The sequence below is a fragment of the Leuciscus leuciscus genome (assembly GCF_965113295.1).
Source record: "Leuciscus leuciscus genome assembly, chromosome: 3".
In the NCBI taxonomy this organism is placed as follows: Eukaryota; Metazoa; Chordata; class Actinopteri; order Cypriniformes; family Leuciscidae; genus Leuciscus; species Leuciscus leuciscus.
In genome coordinates, this window is record NC_138727.1 from 9147624 (window position 1) to 9168161 (window position 20538).

Below are 20538 nucleotides of genomic sequence, written 5' to 3' on the forward strand. Positions count from 1 at the left end.
ACATGCTGCTGGCCCGAGAATTTTAGGTTTCTTTAGGTTCTATTTCATCAGAAACGATCTGTAAACAGGGCTTTAAGTGTAAAATACCGAACTTGTCCTTTAAGTGATCCATGGTCCACCAAACAAGTTGACTGCATCAGAACAGCTATACATAGGCCTATAGAGTTGGTTATGTGAAAGACAAAAAAAGACATGTTGGCCTATTATTGGTTTACAAATCATGCACTATGGTGAAGGTGTTTTGAGGTCAGAACACAATCAATATTTTGCCACTGTAATCAATGTGTGTGATTTGTACAGCCACTAGTGTTCATTTCAGCTGGAAACTGCAGTGAATTTTATGCATAGGTACATTTTTGGAGTTTTGCAGAATGTTAGGTAGAAGCATGTTTTTTTCCCCAATGATTCTAGGTTACGAAAAAAGCAACATGAACATTCTGTTAAACGTCTCTTTATGTGTTCTATGGAGGAATTGAAAATATTTGGAATTTTTAGCCGAATTCTCATTTTTAACAGTGAAATAAATGAGGCAAACTAAACAAGATCACAAACCTATATTTATCACTCAATTCAAGCAGCACCAAACAAACACTCTTAGCATAAATGCATATCAAAAGCAGTGCCACATGTAAAGCTCAATGGGGTGCCCTCGCTTGTAGGTACTTTCAGTGGATCAGATGGAAGGAAACACAGGTAATCCACTCGCCATATCAGCGCTGACAGAGCATCAACACATACATTAGCATATGTTAGCATTCCCATTCTTGTGGTCTCACATGCTCCATAATCTGTGTTGCAGCAGATTTCTTCATTGAACGACAAAGCCAAACAGACACAGATCCGGAATAAATTTGTGTGCATTAGAAGCCCACAAACATGCTGAGAGACAAATGCTAACATACATTATTGAGATGAATCTTGGTCAGGTAAGTCCACGTGTACACAGACACAAAGTGTACCAAGTCTGTTTCATGATTCCCCAAAATAAGACCAAGCATTCAGGTTATTATGGGATTCTGCACTGTTAGGTGTTTTCCAAGAGCATTTACTCTCACATGAAAAGCATCAACGTGACATTCTATTCTGGATCTTCCATTCAGGAGGAGACATGGAGTTCAACAGCTGTCTTTTTTTACAATGTCCACATACTTCTGTTCAAAAGTTTGGTTTCTCATATATATATATTCATATATAATCATATATATTTATATATATATATATATATATATTATGTATATATATATGTAAGTTAAAAATCTATATTTTTAAATTGTAATTATATATAAAAAAATTAAAGCAATTAATACTTTTATTCAGCAAGGACAGAGATCAAAATTTCACAGTGAAGGCATTTACCTTTGTTACAAAAAAAAAATCTATTAAAATTCTTAACTTTTCTTTTTAATTTCTATTTAATCAAAGAATACTGAAAATATTTATCATGCATCACAATTTCCACAACGATATTAAGCAGCACAACTGTGCTCAACATTGATAAAAATAAGAAATGTTTCTTGAGCAGCAAATCAGCATATAACAAATATATAAAAATAGAAAGCAGTTAAAATTGTAACTGTAGTTTTGACATTTTGCATGGTAGTGTATAAAAATTCAACATAACGTGTGTGTGTGTGTGTGTGTATAATTATATACACAAATATATTAAAATATTGTATGTATTTAGAAATATTACAATTAAAGGGCATTTTACCATTACATGCAAAGGAGAAAAGGTGGCCTTATAACTTATTTCGGAGGCTCAGATTTACAGTTTCCTGGCAAAAAAAACAAAACAACAGTCATACCTAAATGTAAAGGTTGTTTTTCAGCAGGCAGTACACAGTCATTTAAAATGGAAATTTGTAATGCTTACACAGCAATTGTGGTTAAAAATATGCAAACAAATGTGTCTTGCTAATAGAAGGCAAGAGGCAACAAAAATAATGAAACGTGCTACTTCAGAAAAACTGTTTAATTACAGCTGATAACTGTAGATGGACTAAAAAGAAAAGCATTCATGTTGATTATTAAAATGTATTGTACACTGTATAAAGGTTTGGAAATAAATGTTGGGTACTGGGTATATAAAAAAAAAAAAAGAGAGACCTTTTGGCTTAAATTAAAATAAAAACGAAATCCTTAAACAGCTTGTTACATATTTTAAGATGTACTGATTGATCAAATACAGCAAAAAGAATGCAGACAATTCATATTTATGGAAATAAACAAATAAAAAGCAATAAAAAGCTACCTGGGCAGTGGTTAAAAGCATAATCCTAGTTCCGTGGCAACATCACAGACTCTTAAAATTAACAATCCTAAATAATTGCTTAAAAAGACCCTTTTAAATCAGTGCTCTTACAGTGTGTTGAGAAATTAGATGGCAAACAGCGTCTGATCGCTGAAATCAGTCGCTGTCTGCCCCCTGCTGCTGAGACAGTATAAGTGTGCCTGGATAATACCATTAAAATGATTCAAATAGGAAAGAAATATATTCTTAACTAAAAATACATGTTAAAAAAAATTAAAGTCAAGCATCAGAGTGTGAATATAGTACAGTCGGACCTCAACCTGTCCATTTCAGCTTTGATCCAATATGAATCAATATGACGTAAAGACTTCCTTTCTCTCAACACCGTTTAATTCCCTAATGAAACACTGACTGAGAGATCCAATCTACATTATTCAAAGGATTCAAGTGCAAAACGTTTTCTAACAAATGAACATATCACACCCACAAAGACAGGAGATGAGGAGACAGATGAAAAATGTGCAAAAGTATGTGAAAAAAAGAGAAGTGTGACAATACATGATGTGATTTCACAAAAATAAAATTTTTGACCTCAAACTGCAGCAGAAACATTCTGTCTGAGACAAAACACACACACACACACACCATCCATGAGGAGCAGTCATCAGCAGACGCCCGTTTACTTTTTTATGCTAAACCACCGGGATATGGAAGATTTTCTCTTGACTTTTTCTTTCTTCATATCTGCAAATGGTAGAGCACAACCCATATTTAACTGTAAGGTACATAAAGATAAAGTTCATTTCAAGAGGTCATTTACTAATGGTGACCAGAGTCTCATTTGGTTCCACAGAACATCAGTAACAGCTTCCAGGGCTTTCAGACAGTTTTTATGTCATGAATTGCAAATGGTTATGACTTTTGCCCACATTTATGCATTGGTTTAATTGGGTTGGTAAATTATACATTTTATAATAACTCGTTTTAGCATTGAAAATGCAGGCAGATCATTAGCCAAAGCTAGATACCTATGGTTTCCATTAGTGATCATTAAATCAAAATTGGTAGCATTACTTTTCCTGTTTGGCCATGGAATATATAAACATGCACTGAGTAATTACTCCCAAGATTTTTAGAGTTGGTGGGCGGAGAGCTGAACAGGTGCTAGTTTTTCCAAATAGAAAACTTTAGTTTTAGCATCAGTGATGGAAGCTAAAAAAACTGAAATGCTGGGTTAAAAGTGCAAACATTATTGTGAAATGAATGCATGTTTTTAATCAGAAAACTTTCCGAGCTTTCCATATTTAGCACACCAGATACCAATGCCTTTAAATGAGAATGTTACCCTTGAGTAAAATCTCTTGTGTGTTCAGCTTTCCTAAAAGGGTTTACAATTACAAACTAAATATATGTTTATATTGTTGTGTTGACTAGAATCAGACACTAAACATTACCGATAATAATCCTCTGTGCCATCATTGAACAAATGGTGACAAACAATTGCCTCTCTGTTGCCAGCCTCTTATTATGTGCAAACAGGAAGGGATGTTCATTTTGAATCATCTAACAGAATGGACTATAATAAATAGAGTTGGCTGCAAATTTCTGCCTCTTTAAAATTGGAGCCAGCTGGTGCACAGTAATCAGTGTCTAGCTAGGGAAATGTAATCTAATCTATTGTACAAGAAAAGCAGGGGAAATTTGTGGCAATTTTAAGTCCTTAAAATATTATTTATTGATAAACGTTAAATATTTACTTCTTTTGCTCCATCTCTTTCAAAGGCCTATGGGGAATTTTTTTTTTATTCTCAGGGTTTGATGCTACATACTTACCAAGATTCTGCATCATCTTATTCATCTCCTCATCCTCCTCTTCCTCCCTGTGGATGCAAGTGTAAAAAGAGCCACAAATGTCACATTATGTAAAAGTTTCAGGTATTCAATAGTGTTCTGGTTCAATGTAAACAATTTTTAAATGCATACATACAAACAAACAAATAACTTATTTTAATGAAGTGTACCTGGTCATATTGTGCATTTTATAAAACAATAATAAAAAAGAAAGTCATCAAAATGTAGTAATTTTAAACTCTTCTGCTGATGTAACCAATGATGTATGTGCAAGGAAAAATATCCTATACTTTCATCCAATAGCATTCCAATCCAAACCAAATTAAATACCAAATAACTTTAGTACCACTGAATAAAATAGTATCAATTTACTTTATGCGACATTAAGCAATAAAATAAGATTAGGCTAGATTAAGCAATATGATATTTATGATAAATGAGATTTATGATCTGATATATGAGATAAACGAGATATATATGATAAGATTATATGATATATATGAGATATATGATAAGATATACAAGATATATGATAGGATGTATGAGATATATGATAAGATTATATTATATATATATGAGATATATGATCAAATATATGAGATATATGATATACGATCAAATATATGAGATATATGATATACTGTATATCTATACACAGACACACACATATATACATATACATGTAGATAGTATATATATCTATCAATCCAAATATCATACATACACACACACACACACACACACACACACACATACATACACACACACACATATATATATATATATATTTCATATATATATGAAAAAGATATGATATACGAGATAGACTGATATGATATATGCTGCTTCCTGCACACCTCAGTCTGTCTTCATCCAACCCCTCTAATATGGCGTTCCGGTCATTAACTATCTCCACAAGTTTGGCCATCAGCTCTTCCTCTCGTTTACGCTCGCGGTAGGTCTTCTCTACAGGATACAAAAATTATTTTATAGCTAGATTAGATTTTACTTCGAATGTGAAGCCCTCAAGCCTTTAAACAAAAGTAGACCTCTTGAATAAGACCAAATCAAGCAGTTAGTTGTTTGTGTTGACTACAATAGTCTACACAAAGCTTCATTAGCACAAGATTAATTAGTGACCCCAAAAAGTATGAATGCAACAGCATTATACAAACAAAATATTAAACCAAGTGGATGATGTCAAGACTTTTTCCCAGTGTTGTACCAACCTGGTTTCTCCATCAGTCTCCTGAGCTCGGCCTCAACGCTGGGCTGCTCTTCTTCTAGATCCTGCGTCTTGGCACTATCATAACACAAATCACAGATAATAACCCTGTTTAATACATAGAGCATTCAGAAATGCAGAATATTCACTATCAGAATTCAACAGTTTGCACATACATGTACACAAGCTCGGATTCGCGTCTCATGTAGACCTGTTTGTTTCTGATGAGGGTAAACCAGTCCACCATTAAGTCATTCATTACTGTCTCCTCTTCTCCATCTGAAGAAATAAAAAAAGAAATGTAAGAAAAGTTAAAGAGCAGAGAATCTACATTTGTAATGTTTGTCTCCACCTGCTGGAGCACCAGAGGACAACATCAGTCTCTGAATGGTTATGTTTTAATAAGCATGTTTAAATAATGCTTAGACCACCAAAACATTGATCCTCTATTCGTAATTCATTCACAGTAAGGATAAATCAACACTTTCATTTAGGCATAAAAAAAAAAAAAAAAAAAAAAAAAGAGTATAAGGGACTTCGATTAAAGTCACCATGAAATTCTAAATTGACAAGTCTTGTTTTTATTTTTTTATTACTATTGAATATTGCAGTATTATTATAAATTATTTGTCCATACAATTTTTTTTTGATTAATTTCCCCTCAATCTTCAAACAAAATAACTTCCCCTCCCTCTTGCAAAAACATCTCTTCTCTAATGATGTGTTCACTGACGCGAGGGCGGGACAACCTGTCACTCAAATGACATCACAGCAACGGACTCTTTTCACATTTCCGGGGTTCTCAGAAGCGTAGACGTCATAGTTGAGAAAACATCTATAGTGGCGAACGGGAGATGACAGCAAATATAATTTTAGTTTTTCCATTTGCTCCAATAGCTAAATAAAAAAATCTGAAGAGTTTCCAGGACTTTCCAAAAGAGAGAGAGAAAATAATATAAAAAATAGAGATTGATTACGTTGGTCAGAAGAGAGAAAAATGTCAAATTTGCCTTCACACCCTCCGTCGTTGTATTACAAACACCCTCGCAGCAGTGTTCATTTGTTTTCTGTAATTTACTGACAAGGTAATATACGGCAGCAATATATAGCGTTACAAATGTGTATTAATTTTTTTAAATATGAAAAACTTTACTAGAATCGTGATGTTGATAACTGTGGAAATGCATCACCACAGTCTGTGAAAAGTGTCCATAGCAAATGACAGTGATCTAATCAATTTCCGCCCTACAGAAGCCGTTTCACTGGGATATACGTCACAACAGGGAAGAAAATACGATCGCAACTTCCAATTTCAACTATATATATATTTTTTATAGAATGTGAAAAGTTTGTAAACTTAATTCATAATATGTATCTTTATTTTGCTAAATATCTGTGGATCTGACTAAAGGCTATAGGCCTAATGAATAGATCCACTTCTCAGTAAAATAATTATTTCTTTGTCATGCGAGTCTCTATGTATCCCATCATTTTATTTGATCAACTGTAAAAAGGTGAGCTTTTTTTTTTTTTTTTTAGTGTGTGTATTTTTGTACAGACCCTCATCACTTTGTCTGAGTTGTTTTTCCAGGTCTACTCCTCTTTTCTGCAACTCGTTCATTTGCATCTCAATTTCCTTCAGCTCTTTCTGAATGTCTTCTTTCGGAATGTAACCCGGCTAAAGCAAACAGACACACAATATGTCAAATGTGAACTTTTGCACATAATACTCTATACAGATCCTAAGTGGTTTATTTATTCCTTTCAATGCTTTTTAAAAAGTCTATATGAGGAACTGAATAGATGGTTCAAAAGTCTGGGTTTACTATGAAGTCACTCTATTTTGATTGTAGTAGTCTATTCAAAGAGAACTGAGCCCCAAAGGGTCCCTTTGACTATCCAAAACAGTCTAAATAGGCCCCTTGACAAAATAATCCCTCAACACACACACACACACACACACACACACACACACACACACACACACACACACACACACACACACACACACACACACACACACACACACACACACACACACACACACACACACACACACACACATCAGTGCAGACAGAAATGCAGATAACACATGTAATTATTGTTTTGACACACACCTTGTGCGATTTGTGAGTTTCAGTCCCTGAGGGACTAACCGGAGAAACACTGCTGCCACTGCTGGAGTCTGGAAGAAAGACAGAGGAAAACGGGTGGATGAACGGAGAAATGGAGAAACTAAAAAAAAACAATGCATGCAGTGCTCCCCTATTCATGTTAATGCAATTAATGTGAACATTTTAATGCAAGTTTAGCTGTACCTGGCACCCTTACAAAAAAGTATCATGGTATTACCTTGGATTTTGGACAAGGTGCCATGGATTTAAATTGATATTGTTTGAAATAACTTTGAAGGACTATGTATATATCCTGATATGTAAATATATGGCTTCCATACGCTGCAAAAATATCCTTAAACCAGTATCCTGATTTAGTTTCACAAGATATATTTACATGATTTTTTTTAAAATATATAAATCATAAGATAGATAAGATAGATAAGATAGATAAGATAGATAGATAGATAGATAGATAGATAGAAGGACTATGTATATATCCTGATATGTAAATATATGGCTTCCATACGCTGCAAAAATATCCTTAAACCAGTATCCTGATTTTGTTTCACAAGATATATTTACATGATTTTTTTTTAAATATATAAATCATAAGATAGATAGATAGATAGATAGATAGATAGATAGATAGATAGATAGATAGATAGATAGATAGATAGATAGATAGATAGATAGATAGATAGATAGATAGATAGATAGATAGATAGATATAACTTTAACTTAAAAACCTTAAAGGAAAATTTGAAATGTTGCATTGGCAACTAAATGGAAATAATTTTAAGTACTAAAATGACTAAAACTGAAACAAAAAATTAAAAAGGAAAATAAATTAAAATGACAAAATCCCATTACTAGATTACTAAAACTTTCAAATGAAAACTGAAAACATAAAAAAGGGCAAATTCCAAATATTAAACTCTAGAATAGTATATAAAAATAATAGGGAAAACAGTGGTTTTCAGAGAAAGTATTGTATCTTGATCGTGGTATTTATGCATACATTTATATCACTATTTTGCTATAAGCACAACCCTCACATTATATTTTTAAAATTTTATTATAAACTCATATTTTCAAGCTTATGCTTAACCCTCATAGAATTCATTGCTTTTTTATTTATTTATTGTTTTCAAACTTTTGACTGGTAATTCTTTGCAAGAAAATTTTTGCCGGAACAAGTACTTGTTCTTATGTGACCTTTTGAATAAAGAAATATTCCATTTCCTCAACTTTTCCTAAGGCCTTACCACTAGTTTTAGGCCTGTTGTTCCTCGGGCTAGGTGAGGGCCCTTTTGGGGAGCTGATGCTGGTGGAGATGCTGGTGGTGATGCTGGTGGTAGATGGAGCAGGATTGGATGCTGGGCCGATTCCAGGACCTGATGTCGGTGGAGAAGCTGCTGCTGCTTCCGGCCACTTGGAGGGTGAGCCGGTGCTTTCTAAAGTACTGGGAGGAGTTCTAAAAAATAAAATAAAATAAAAAGGAAATAAGAGAAAGATATTAAACTTTTCTGCTATGTTTCTCAGCCACTAAATATTTAGCATCGCTTCTCTCACCTCTGACAGGTGAAAGTTTGAGAGGGTGGGGCAGGAATTTAAAGGGGGTATTTACAGGCGAAAGATCTTCATGGGGAAGTGCATGGACACTGAGCTCTATCGCTCTGGGAACTTTCAGATACGACCCACTGCTGGTCTTACTGGGCGCAGCAGTTTTACACGGCCATCAAGAAAACCAATCACAACAGATTGTGAAGAAGTGGAAGGGACAGACCTTCTGGAGAACGAAGCGGTTAATCAATGAAGAGCAGGATGATTTGGTTAGGGAAATCATATAGAAGAAGAGAATATGATGATAATAAATGATTTTACTGAGAAATAACATGACAAAATGATTCATAAATTCATTCTACACGAAAGAACAAGACAGTATTAGTAAAAAGGTCAGAAGCTGGTTTCATTTGGAGAGATGAAAAATGAGCAAACTTACTTCACAGGTCTGAGCAAGGACCTCCAGCCAGATGGAGCTGTATCATTTTCTGAAATTACATCAAAAGATTTGTAAAGTTTACATACATCTTTTTACACCTTCAAAAAGTGACTGAGCAGGTATTTTAAAAATGAGAAAAAGACAGTTACAGTTATTATACTTTGTGTAATGTGATTTACCCAGGCAGGATATGTTCCTACATCAGCTTCCTTGTTGGTCTTAGATTAACATTCGTACCAGTTTAAAAAAAAAGGATGCATTAAATTGATTAATTGACAGCAAAGACATGTATAATGTTACACAAAGTCTACTACAAATATATTCTGTAAAATATTTGAATGCGTTTCCATTTTTATGCTTTAGAATTTTCAGCATCATTACTCCAGTCTTCAGTGTCACATGATTCTTCAGAAATCATTCTAATATTCTGATTTGCTGGTCAAGAAACATTTATTATTCTTCATCATCAGTGTTAAAAACAGTTGAGCTGCTTAATATCTTGTGGAAACGAAGATATGTATTTTTTTCCAGATTTTTTTGATGAATAGAAAGTTTATTTGAAAAATAAACCTTTTGTAATACTATAAATGGCTATAATGTCACTTTTTATCGATTTAACGCATCCTTGTTGAATAAAGCATTATTTTATTTTATAATAACAGACCCCAAACATAATTATAAATCTCTTTACTGTCAGTTTTGATCAATTTAATGCATCATATCTCTAATAAAAGTATTAATTTCTTTATAAACTGTTGTGAGCCAAAAATCTGATTTGATAGATAAGAATGTTAATCGAAGACCAACAAGGAAGCTGATGTAGGAACATATCCTGATAAATCACATTACACAAAGTATAATAACTAACTGTCTTTTTCTCATTTTTAAAATACCTGCTCTTTCACTTTTTGAAGGTGTAAAAAGAACTTTAACAATAGTTTATTTTATACCTCAAAATCTTATAAACCTCAAATGGAAATGTGACATGATATTTCCATTTTATATTATTACAATAAAATATATATAATAAAAATAACCATAATAAATAAATATATCTAACACAGAGGGTGCTTTTCCTCCCTATTTTAGTGTCCACTACACACCACTGAGGGACTATTTGTTTGACAGAAATGTGTTATTTGTTATGTGTTAAAACATATCCTATTTTAAAGTCACTGTAAAGTGAGGATTATTTTTAAGCATCTATATTAACATAACATATCAAAAGGTACAGAAAATCATATCCGTCAAGCACAACTCTCTCTGCAAACAACCAATAAGACCAAGCTATGCAAATGATCAAATGCATGAAGTGACAGTTGTATAGGCGAGTTTGTCTTCCTCACCCTTGCTGTCGGACGGCAGCGTGCTCACAGGCCTGAGAGAGGTTTTATTATCTTTGACCCAGGATGGCGCAGTAGCAGCGGGGGCAGTAGGTTTCACATCGGCATCCGGTGCTTTGAGACGCACCCTACCAAAGGTGCCTTTAGCACCCGATTCCACAGGGGAAACATTACTATGGAAACCAAAGTGTGACGAGAACGTGTTAATGGATGTGCCTACACCAACACGTCAACAAACACTTCAAGATGGATTTAAACAATACTCAACAGGCTTGAGTACATAGAGGCTATAATTCTGTTTTATGACCCTTGTATACTTCCACCCTACGAAAACAATTGATAAAATAAAGGCCAAGGATGTAATGTGCTTTATTTAGGTGAATGTAGCTCACCTGCTGCTTGCTTTCAGCCCAGCTGGACTCGGAGACAAGCTGTTATTATTTTTTTCCACCGTCACCATCTTTCCGATCACAGCCTTGGCTTTCTCCTTTTCATTCTCCTCCTCTTTTTCTGTGTCTTGTGTTTTTGCCCAGTCTCCCACCCGTAGCAGGACTCTTTTTTTACCTGCTCCAGCTCCTGCAGTGACTCTAGGCGTTGTACTCTCTGTTGTAGGAGTAACACGTACTGTACTCACAGGTGTAGTTGAGGTGTATGATGGGGTGCTCTTACTTTCAGGCACAGAACTGCTAGGCTCAAAGAATCTAAAAAAGAAAAGAAAAAAAATATGAATGTTCTGGTCAGTACAATAAGCTGAACATTGTCAAGTTATGGTCGATATCCTATAATGGGCAACATTAAAATTACATTTTGTGAAAAACAAAACAAAAAAAACAAACAAAAACTAAAAATCAACAGGCTTTAGGGTAAATGCATGACATTTCCTTTGTGTTTTTAAAACGTACAGACGACAACGTTGTCAAAACGATCCCGTTCACATGGATCCATGAACACGACTAAAAATGCTGTTTTATTCATGCCAAGCCAATAGTTGGCGATGTCACATTGTGAAGAAACACTACACGCTTATAGACTGAACACGCAATACGCATGTGCATGACATCACCATTTTTGTAGTTTACACAGAGACGATAATGGTATCATTTTCAAAAACTTGCTCTTTGAAACTCGTTTTTTGAAAGTTCGCATTTTCAGGCTCCAAATCTCCATTGTGATGTAAATGAACAGCCAAAACACATGAAACGTTTTAAGTTTATAGTAGAAAACGGTGTCATTTAAACACCCCTTAAATGCTTAAGTGAGTTTAGGCATCACAACGGTAGATGACCGTAAAGGGAAATCTAAAAATGTAAAAATTGGGGAAATGAGCATGCACAATTAAATATCCAATATACAGTATGTCTAGTTCTGATTGATACTAAGAAATTAAAAGTGTAATATTAGCAGACATGATACTGATATATCATGCATCCCTAAATACAATCCAACAATCTGATATACAATAAATTCTTAACTATTATAGTACTCTTATATAACTATATTTTCAGTTTAGCTGAAATTATAGTAATTTTCTTATGCCTTTAGTGATTTTTATCTATTTTACCTTTTTTTTTTTATTCCATATAGCTTTCATTTATTTGTATTTGAGTTTTAATAAGGCATTTTGGTACTTTAACTTAAACCTATTTAAGTTAATTGACAAGGCATTTAAGTTTTTCATCTAATATTTATACATTTATTTCAGCTTAATTTCAAACCGAAAACTATTTTTAATAGTTTCATTTTACATTAACAACACTGATCCGAAATACAAGAGAATCACACTTACACTATTAGTCAGTATTGGTCACACACTATCTTTTATCCAAAATATAACAGTTTCACAAATAAAGTGTCAAAAAGTGTCACCTCTTTCTGGCTTCTTGGTTCTTCTCTATACTGTTGCTTACAGCTTTAAGAGGCTCCGTGGGTGTTTTGGGGTTAAAAGAGATTTTCACAGTTGTTGTCTCTGGTGTTGGAGTTGATTTTGGTACTGGCTTGAGCTGAACTGCTGGAGTAGGTGTGACAGCTAACCCACGGGTGGGTGTATGGTCACTTTTATTGGCCAGCCAACCCGGTTTAGATGCGTTAGGTGTTAAACCAGATTTTCCAGTACCTCCACCTGATGCATTCTGGATAGTCTTGGTTATAAAGGTAGACTGTGTCTTCGGTGGAGGCACTGTGATGTGTGTGGTTGGCGCTGTTACAGGCTTATCTGTGCTTGTGTGCGTCTTGCAGATGAAAGTGCCTGGTTCTTTTCCAGCCTTGTAGGTGCCAGAGAGAAGAATAGTGGAACACTCTCTGCATCTGTTGAAAAGGAAGGTTGAAATAAAACACTTCAAAAACCCAATCCAGGCTTAAACCGTGCATTTGCAATTGCAAGTCCCAAACTCCGGAACAGTCTCCCGATTCATATTAGAACTGCCTCTTCTATTTCAATTTTTAAAACTCGACTTAAAACTCACCTATTTTCATCAGCTTTTAACATTTCTTGAATCTTCCCTGCCTCTTTGTGTACATCTTATGTTTGTTTGGTTTGTATGCTTTTATTGTACAGCAATTCTGTCAACCTCAGTTGTTTTTAAATGTGCTTTATAAATAAATATTGTATTGTCGAAAAAAAGTCTAAAAGGATACTTGTATTGGATAGCTATCTGATCATGAAATGCTCAGGAATGCTTTCCAAGACATCAGGAGGTGAATGATTACATTTATAGTATATTAGTCCAACAGATATTTATCTTCACTCCCTTTTAGTCATGCATACTAAATGATCAGGCGATAAAAAACAAGGAACAATGGATATGATAGTTGATGAACAGCAATAAAGCAAAACTGAAAGGCAGCTTTAAAAAAAAAAAAAAACTCCCCACATTACATTGCACACATTAAAGCATTGCAATGACAATTCAAACATGATTCACTAGTCATGTGGAGTTGATGTGCTATTTTTAAACTTAAAGGTAAAAATTAATGAATAAAAAGATCAATGGCTCAAAAAAACAGAAGTGACTTACTTAAAGCAGTTCCTGTGGTACAGTTTCCCATCTACTAGGTGGCGCTGCACAAGGTGAACATGTTGGTTACAAACAGTACAGCTGCTGCTCAGAGTTCCTGATTTATTGGCACGTTCAGCCAAAACTTCTCTCTGGAAATGACAAAAAATAAATAAATCAATTAGTCACTGTGTTTTAAAGGGTTTTTATCAATTAATCAAATAATCAATAATTATGTGCAAAACAATATTTACATCAGTTATCTCAGAATAAAGTAACCTAAGACAACGGCAGGGTTAAATTGCTCATGTGCCCTCATTACACACACACTTGACCAAAAATACAGAACTGTCAAACAATTTAAAGTTCCTATATGAGGTGACAAATCTCAGATAAATTCCATATTGTACCTTATTTTCGTTTGCCGGTTTCGGCGTCTTATTCTCTGTGGCTGGTTTAGGTGAAGCGTAAACTTTAGCTGTGACAGGTTGGTTCTTCTTCCCAGATGGCGCTTCATTAGACTCTTCGGCTGGTCTTTTAATCCCAGCCATACCTCCAACTGCACATCCAAACAGTGAAATGTTTTAGCAATACTAAAAATGACCACATGGTAAACATGTTTTTTAAAAAGTGGACATATTGTGCTTTTTTGCACCTATTATGCTTTAGGGTGTAATGTTGCTGTTTGAGCATTAAAAAAAGGTCTGCAAAGTTACAAAGCAGAGTCACTCCAGAAAGAGTTATTCTCTATATCAGTTTCTGAACTCCCTGAAACACCTTGACTGTAGTCTTGAGTTTTCGTAGCGTGTTTAAACTAGCGGTTATGGAAAGGGGAGTGAGATTTCCCAAACACGCTCGAAGATGTTGACCAATCACAACACACTGCTCCAGCTGACCAATCAGAGCACATTGCACTTTTCGGAATTAGGGGCTTCATAAAGACAGGAACTAAACTGGACTGCGATTCCACAAAACATCATAAGCCTAAGTAGATTGTAGAACCATTTCCACCAATGCTCTCTACGATCAACTTAGCTCACGATGATTTTGAGTGACAAAGTGTTACTGACAGACTGGGAAGAGAGGTGCCGCAACAATATAAAATATGTGAAAAATAATGTTCATGTGCGCACGCATGTCTTACTAGGAGAACGTCCATGGAAATAATTGTAGTACTGGGACACATAGGTCAGAATGCTGAGTCGATCAGGCACTTTTAGAGCCACCATGTCTTCGGCATCCAGAAGGGCAGGTATACCCAACTCATTCTCTGCCACCTCGAAAGCCTGGTACAAAAATACAAAACAATAAAAATAATGTGAGGTGTAAGAATTTCACAAGTAGGATTTAACTCTCAGCATTAAGGATGTTTCAGTGTGTGTGTGTGTGGACATTATCGCTGGAAAATCTGTGTAGCAGAACAATTAGAGGATTTCCTATTCACCCCTATTATCAAGTGCTAGAACTGCAAAAATCATTCCACATTTGAACATATCTTTGATATCTGCAGGCTGCAAAAGGGAAAAAAACATAATTAATGCAGTGTGTTGATGAATATTAACTTATAGAAAATACAAGGGGAACTAGACAATAATATTACATTTAAGTTTTTTTTTTACAAATCAAACTATATTTTTGCTTTTATCAGCTTTTACACAGAACATATTGATTGACATTAGCTATTAAATCTTGAAGTTGTGAACAAGTTTTGTTTTCTGTGGATCAGTGATCAGTGTTAAACTATTTATGACGGTGCGAATGCCACCAGATGAACTTATGTGTCACCAGGCACATATCTTATGTATATTTCACAATGATGAACCGTTGGGAAAAAGTTTATAATTTGTGGTGATTTTCCACCCAGAGGAAGAACTATAATTCCTCCAATGCCATTATGCACACACAAAAATGTGAACTTGGCCTGGATTTCTTTGGGAGAAAAGAAAAACCCTTAGATCAAAAATAAACAAGAGCAGACATGACCAAGGAGAGAGAGAAAAAAATCTAGATAAAATCTAAATGGAGAGGAATAACGGGAGACATTTCTCTGTAAAGATTCATTAAACAACTCACAGAACAGGAAATGCATTTAAAAGACCACGAATCGCTACAGATCTGAGAATGTTAAGACTTTTTTTTTTTTAACAACCAAAAACAAAAACTCTTAGTCAGTGCCAGGTTTCTGTTGACCTTATACTTAATCTCCACCCTGTTAACCATGCATTACCTTATCTTAACACTTTCACTTTCTCTGTCTCTCACACGTGTTTGGTTTAGAAAGAGAATGTCTTCCTCGCATGCACAAAAAGCTATTCATTAGCTTTTCTTTTGCAGTACCTTCATTATTGTATTCCCTCTTTCACAATAATGCCCTTCTGGACAGCATTCCCTTTTCCATGGAAACAGGAACACAAGTGTGTCCAGATGATGATTTATAATGGTCTACAACAGCACAACATGTGATTCAGCTGCCTCAAAAATAAAAGAAACCAGAAGAATAGGCCTGGAGTATGTATCCAATCTGTCACTTCTTAGCTCTGGTCAACCACATATGGGTCAAACAGCTCCATGAGCGGTCTAGGAAACATACTAACTGTTAAAATGATGGGGTTGTGATATTCTTGGAATGAAGACATTTCCCAAAAAACTTAAAGTTGTTGATCTACTCTCTTACAAATAAAGAACCAAAAATGTTTTACTAGCTGAGGCCATAAGATAGCATTTTTATATTTCACAAAGAACTTTGATTCTCTAGTTCTTTAGGATTTTTTTTTTTTTTTTTTTTTGTGGGAATGCTTTACAGAAGCCTAAACCAACATACTGATCTGAAGGAACTTATGTATCAATGACTTTTTTTTTTTTACCTGGAAGAACTGTATAGCAAATCCAAGAACCCTACAAACACTTCCATGAACATGAACTTTTCCATAAAGGTTCTTTATTATGGAAAAAAGTTCACCCAAAAATGTAAATTCTTTCATAATTTACTCACCCTCAATTTGTTCCAAACTGAATGAATTTATTTCTTCTGTTGAACACAAAAGATGATATTTTGAAGAAAGTCGGTAACCAAACAGTTGATGGACCCCATTGACTTCTATAGTTTATTTTTTATTTTTTATAATATGGAAGTCAATGGGATCCATCAACTGTTTTTTTTCCCATATTCTTCAAAATATCTTCTTCTGTGTTCAGCAGCAGAAGAAATTCTTATGGTTTGGAACAACTTGATGGTGAGTAAAAGACAATTTTCATTTTTTGGGTAAACTATCCACTAAAAAGGTTATTGGGGAATAAAAAACGGTTCTTCTATGGAATTGCTGCAAAAATCCTTTTGGAACCCTTATTTTTGAGAGTGAATGGTACCAAATGTTAATCTGCTTTTTCATATTGCTGATGATCACTTTGGATGGGCTGTTAGTCATATGAGGGAACGTGTATTTTTTAACAATTGTGGAGACGGTTATGATATAAGAAAATAAAAAAAATAGGTATCTAAATTAATTAAATTGTTGGATAAATGTCATAAACGTAAAATATTGTGGTAATGGAAACTACAGAAAAAAAAGTGATGAGGGTTGATAAAGAGATAATTTTATAAAGTGAACAATATCTTACCTGTTTATTGTTTTCGTAAATATTTTCCTTGCTCAAAGAGTCAAAGTCTCTGTAAGAGAGTGAAAAGAAAAGGGAATTTCCCATGCTAAATATTAAAGTAAATCTTACACTAATAAAAACACAAATCACAAGCATGTACCAATGCAATGTCAACAAACAAGTGCCAGATACACACTTGAAACAACTAGAATGTTGCAAGACATAGCCTAAACATTGAATAAACACAAAGTTTTGAGTATTTCAAGCACACTCAGTTTCCCAAGATGTAAAATAGGTTTTAAAAAGTTTGTGAAAGTCATCGAAAGTTCTAAAAGTTCTAACATCTAGTTTGGAATTCTAAAAATGTCAATATTCTTGTACTAAGTTATAATGTAATCCAAGTTTTAAGTGCTGGTCCTAAATTCAAGAAGTTGTTATCCTAAGTCATGAAGGACACTTATAACGCCTAATAATGGTATTAAAAGTACCAATGTTCTCTTCCTAACTTCTAAAGTTGTTAACTTAAGGTCTAAAAATTCCCATTTTGTTCACTGATAGCCTACATTTCTTCACCCTAAATTCTAAAAGGTCTCATCATGTTTCTAAAGTAATACAACTTTACATGCCATCCTATGTTCTAAACATAGGTGTTACGCCCTCGTCCTAAGTTCAAAATGTCTTAAGTTTTGAACCACAAATCTAAATGTTCTTAAGTCTGATATGGTATAAACTGTAAACAAACTCTACGTTCGAATGTTTAGCATTTAAACGTTCATCCAAAGTTCAGGAGCTGTGCTTTTCTAAGCACAATGCAGCTCACCGATCCGCGCGTTTGTTCTGTGGGGGATGTTACTTACATCAATTCCGGTCTGTGTTTGTGAATTAGAGCGCAGAACGCCAAACCGTCCCGGAAAGATGTGGTCATGTTGGTGATCGACACGTCCCGGTATCCTGCACACTGGATTTTACACCACTGTTGAAGCGCTTTCACAGCAGCCATGGTGCGACTGTGATTCAACACGGGACTAGAATTTAAAACTGAACACGGATTCTGAAATTGCCTCCTTCCAATGGGGGTCTACAAGCGAGGCGAACGCTGAATGTTAAACGCTTTTGGTTTTCACCCACACCAAGTGATTTCACCGTCAGCTGAAGTTGAGAAACCCCTGAAACTCCAGGGAAGAGTTATTATGACGTCTTCATGGGTGGAGTTTAAGGTAAACGTTTTAAAGGACTTCCCATGGTAGCTACAACATAGAAATTTGGTTTATATGGAACTGAATGATTTCCATATTCATGAACCAAGCAAGAACTTACAAAAAGTAGCCTACCAAAACTTGCTCCATGGCAAGTGCCATATTGGAATATCTTTGAACAGTATTTTATTAGTTAATAAACATCAAACCAAGTGTATAGTTCTATGTAATCTTTTTTTGTGCATGTATGAAGTAATTTCCCCTCAAGTTCTCACAGGTGACCTACTACCAGGTGTTGTTTATTACAATAAGTATGATAATGTTATATCAAAGACTACAGATATAACGAATATATAGATATCCTTGAAAGAGACTTTGCTTATATTAGCCTTTGACAACCAGAAAGTATCCATTTACTTAATTTTGAACAGTATATGTAGCTTTCTTATTTCATACACAAGCTTATTTTGGAAAAAGTGTAGGCTACTTCAGATTATTCCTTAAAATAAATGCCACTTTGTCTGATATTTTGTTTCTAATTTCAGAGTTTTTTTTTTTTTTTTAAGTGTGCTGTTATTGTCCAAATACTTTGTTGTGTTTAAAACAATGCGCAATGTAAGACTAAACTGGTAGTGTACATGTTTCGGTGTAAAGCTGTGACAGTCTATACTCCTGCATTATTGCAGATCAGTGTTCATATGCAGGTGGTGTTCGTTATGTTCGTATGGGTGTGTCTTGGCTGTGCTCTGTGTGTGTGTGGTTGGACGTGTCTAATCTCGCTGAGTCACACTGAAGGAAGTAACAAACCGAGGCTTGCACTTTAGACATGATTGACCTTTAACTATTGCATTATATAAACAGTATAGATTTTTAGGTATAAACCAACTTTAAAACTTACTCATTTGTCCATATTTAATTATCAACGTTTTTGCTCTTAGTGAATCCATTTTCACAATAAAACATACAGAATTTAGAATAGAGACGTAGCCTATAGACAAATATAGAATGTGTAAAAACATTTGAAGACTTGGAATGGTTGTCATTCTTTATTTGACCAATGGATGTCAGTAAGAGACCAAATCATAGTTGGGAAGTTCACTGTCAGCTGAAGTTGAGAATCCCCTGAAACTCCTGGGAAGAGTTATGATGACGTCTTCATGGGTGGAGTTTAAGTTAAGCGTTTTTAAAGGACTTCCCTTATAGAAATGGTATGGTACCAGATTGTAATGTCATGATAATTTCATTTATATGGAACTGAAAATGTATTTATATGGAACTAAAAAAGTATAAAATAAAATAAAAATAAAAAAGGCCTCTAAATTGAAGATGTCCAAAAAAATATGATAATACATTAGTATATACATAACACATTTGTTGTGTTGAAAGCTTTTGGTTTTCATTAACCCACACCAATTGATTTTTACAGATTTCAGCATCTGAAGAGCGCAGGTGAGACCTGACCACACATTGCGTTAAATCTGTGTTTAAACTAAACTCATTAAACCTTGCCAATTTAAACATTCAAATGCAGAAATATTGAGTTCTCTTTCAAATCTTGCGCTTGAACAGACAAATTCACACAAAAATGTTCAACATGCCTGTCTTGGCAAGTATCCTAGCAAACATAGTAGGTTATGTCTTAAGTGAACGTAAACATTAGATAAAGACAACACAACACATGTGAATCAGTATTAGTATACTGGATCTGTGTATCAGGTCTTAAAGTGACAGAAGCCGAATATTCCTGCTCTCTGTGTTTTTAATGTTAAAGCAGCACTCAGTAGCTTCGGGATTTCTTCGCTGTATTCTCGCTTTTTGCTCGCAGGTTTCTCTCTAGAGCTCCCCCCACAGCTTCGGAATAGATATTTGACAACACTGTTGTAAAAACTCGTTGGTGATTCTCAGACACCAGAGGCTCTAGATCAACGACATCAAAGCAGATGGGACATTCTTTAAAACGTCT

At 34.6% G+C, this 20538-nt stretch overlaps 1 protein-coding gene across 3 annotated transcripts; it reads right to left on the bottom strand.

Moving 5' to 3' along the window:
- Window positions 1-1957: 1957 nt before the first annotated feature.
- On the bottom strand, window positions 1958-18585 carry micall2b (mical-like 2b). 3 transcript variants are annotated; one of them, XM_082163731.1, is made up of 17 exons: window positions 18237-18581; window positions 17401-17449; window positions 14927-15068; window positions 14193-14341; window positions 13804-13934; window positions 12656-13093; window positions 11182-11490; window positions 10793-10962; window positions 9447-9495; window positions 8710-8918; window positions 7445-7512; window positions 6888-7005; window positions 5504-5606; window positions 5332-5405; window positions 4960-5068; window positions 4085-4131; window positions 1958-2995 (listed from the first exon to the last, which is right to left on the bottom strand). In XM_082163731.1, exons 1-17 carry the CDS (start codon window positions 18377-18379, stop codon window positions 2931-2933), a joined length of 2373 nt encoding a protein of 790 aa, XP_082019857.1. In that variant the 5' UTR covers window positions 18380-18581; the 3' UTR covers window positions 1958-2930. The 3 variants fall into 3 exon arrangements, with proteins under 3 accessions (XP_082019857.1, XP_082019859.1, XP_082019858.1); XM_082163733.1 differs by lacking the exons at window positions 1958-2995; window positions 4085-4131; window positions 4960-5068; ... (1 more) ...; window positions 5504-5606; window positions 6888-7005 and adding an exon at window positions 7102-7264 and having other exon boundaries at window positions 7377-7512; window positions 18237-18585; XM_082163732.1 differs by lacking the exons at window positions 1958-2995; window positions 4085-4131; window positions 4960-5068; ... (1 more) ...; window positions 5504-5606; window positions 6888-7005 and adding an exon at window positions 7222-7264 and having other exon boundaries at window positions 7371-7512; window positions 18237-18585.
- Between the last annotated feature and the right edge of the window lie 1953 nt (window positions 18586-20538).

Coding starts and splice junctions, on each gene's coding strand:
- micall2b (XM_082163731.1), bottom strand. CDS start 18,379: ATGGCTGCTGTGAAAGCGCTTCAACAGTGGTGTAAAATCCAGTGTGCA. Junction 8,919..9,446: donor TCCTTGCTCAGACCTGTGAA/GTAAGTTTGCTC, acceptor TTTATTTTTTAG/AACTCCTCCCAGTACTTTAG. Junction 4,132..4,959: donor TTGGATGAAGACAGACTGAG/GTGTGCAGGAAG, acceptor TTGCATCCACAG/GGAGGAAGAGGAGGATGAGG.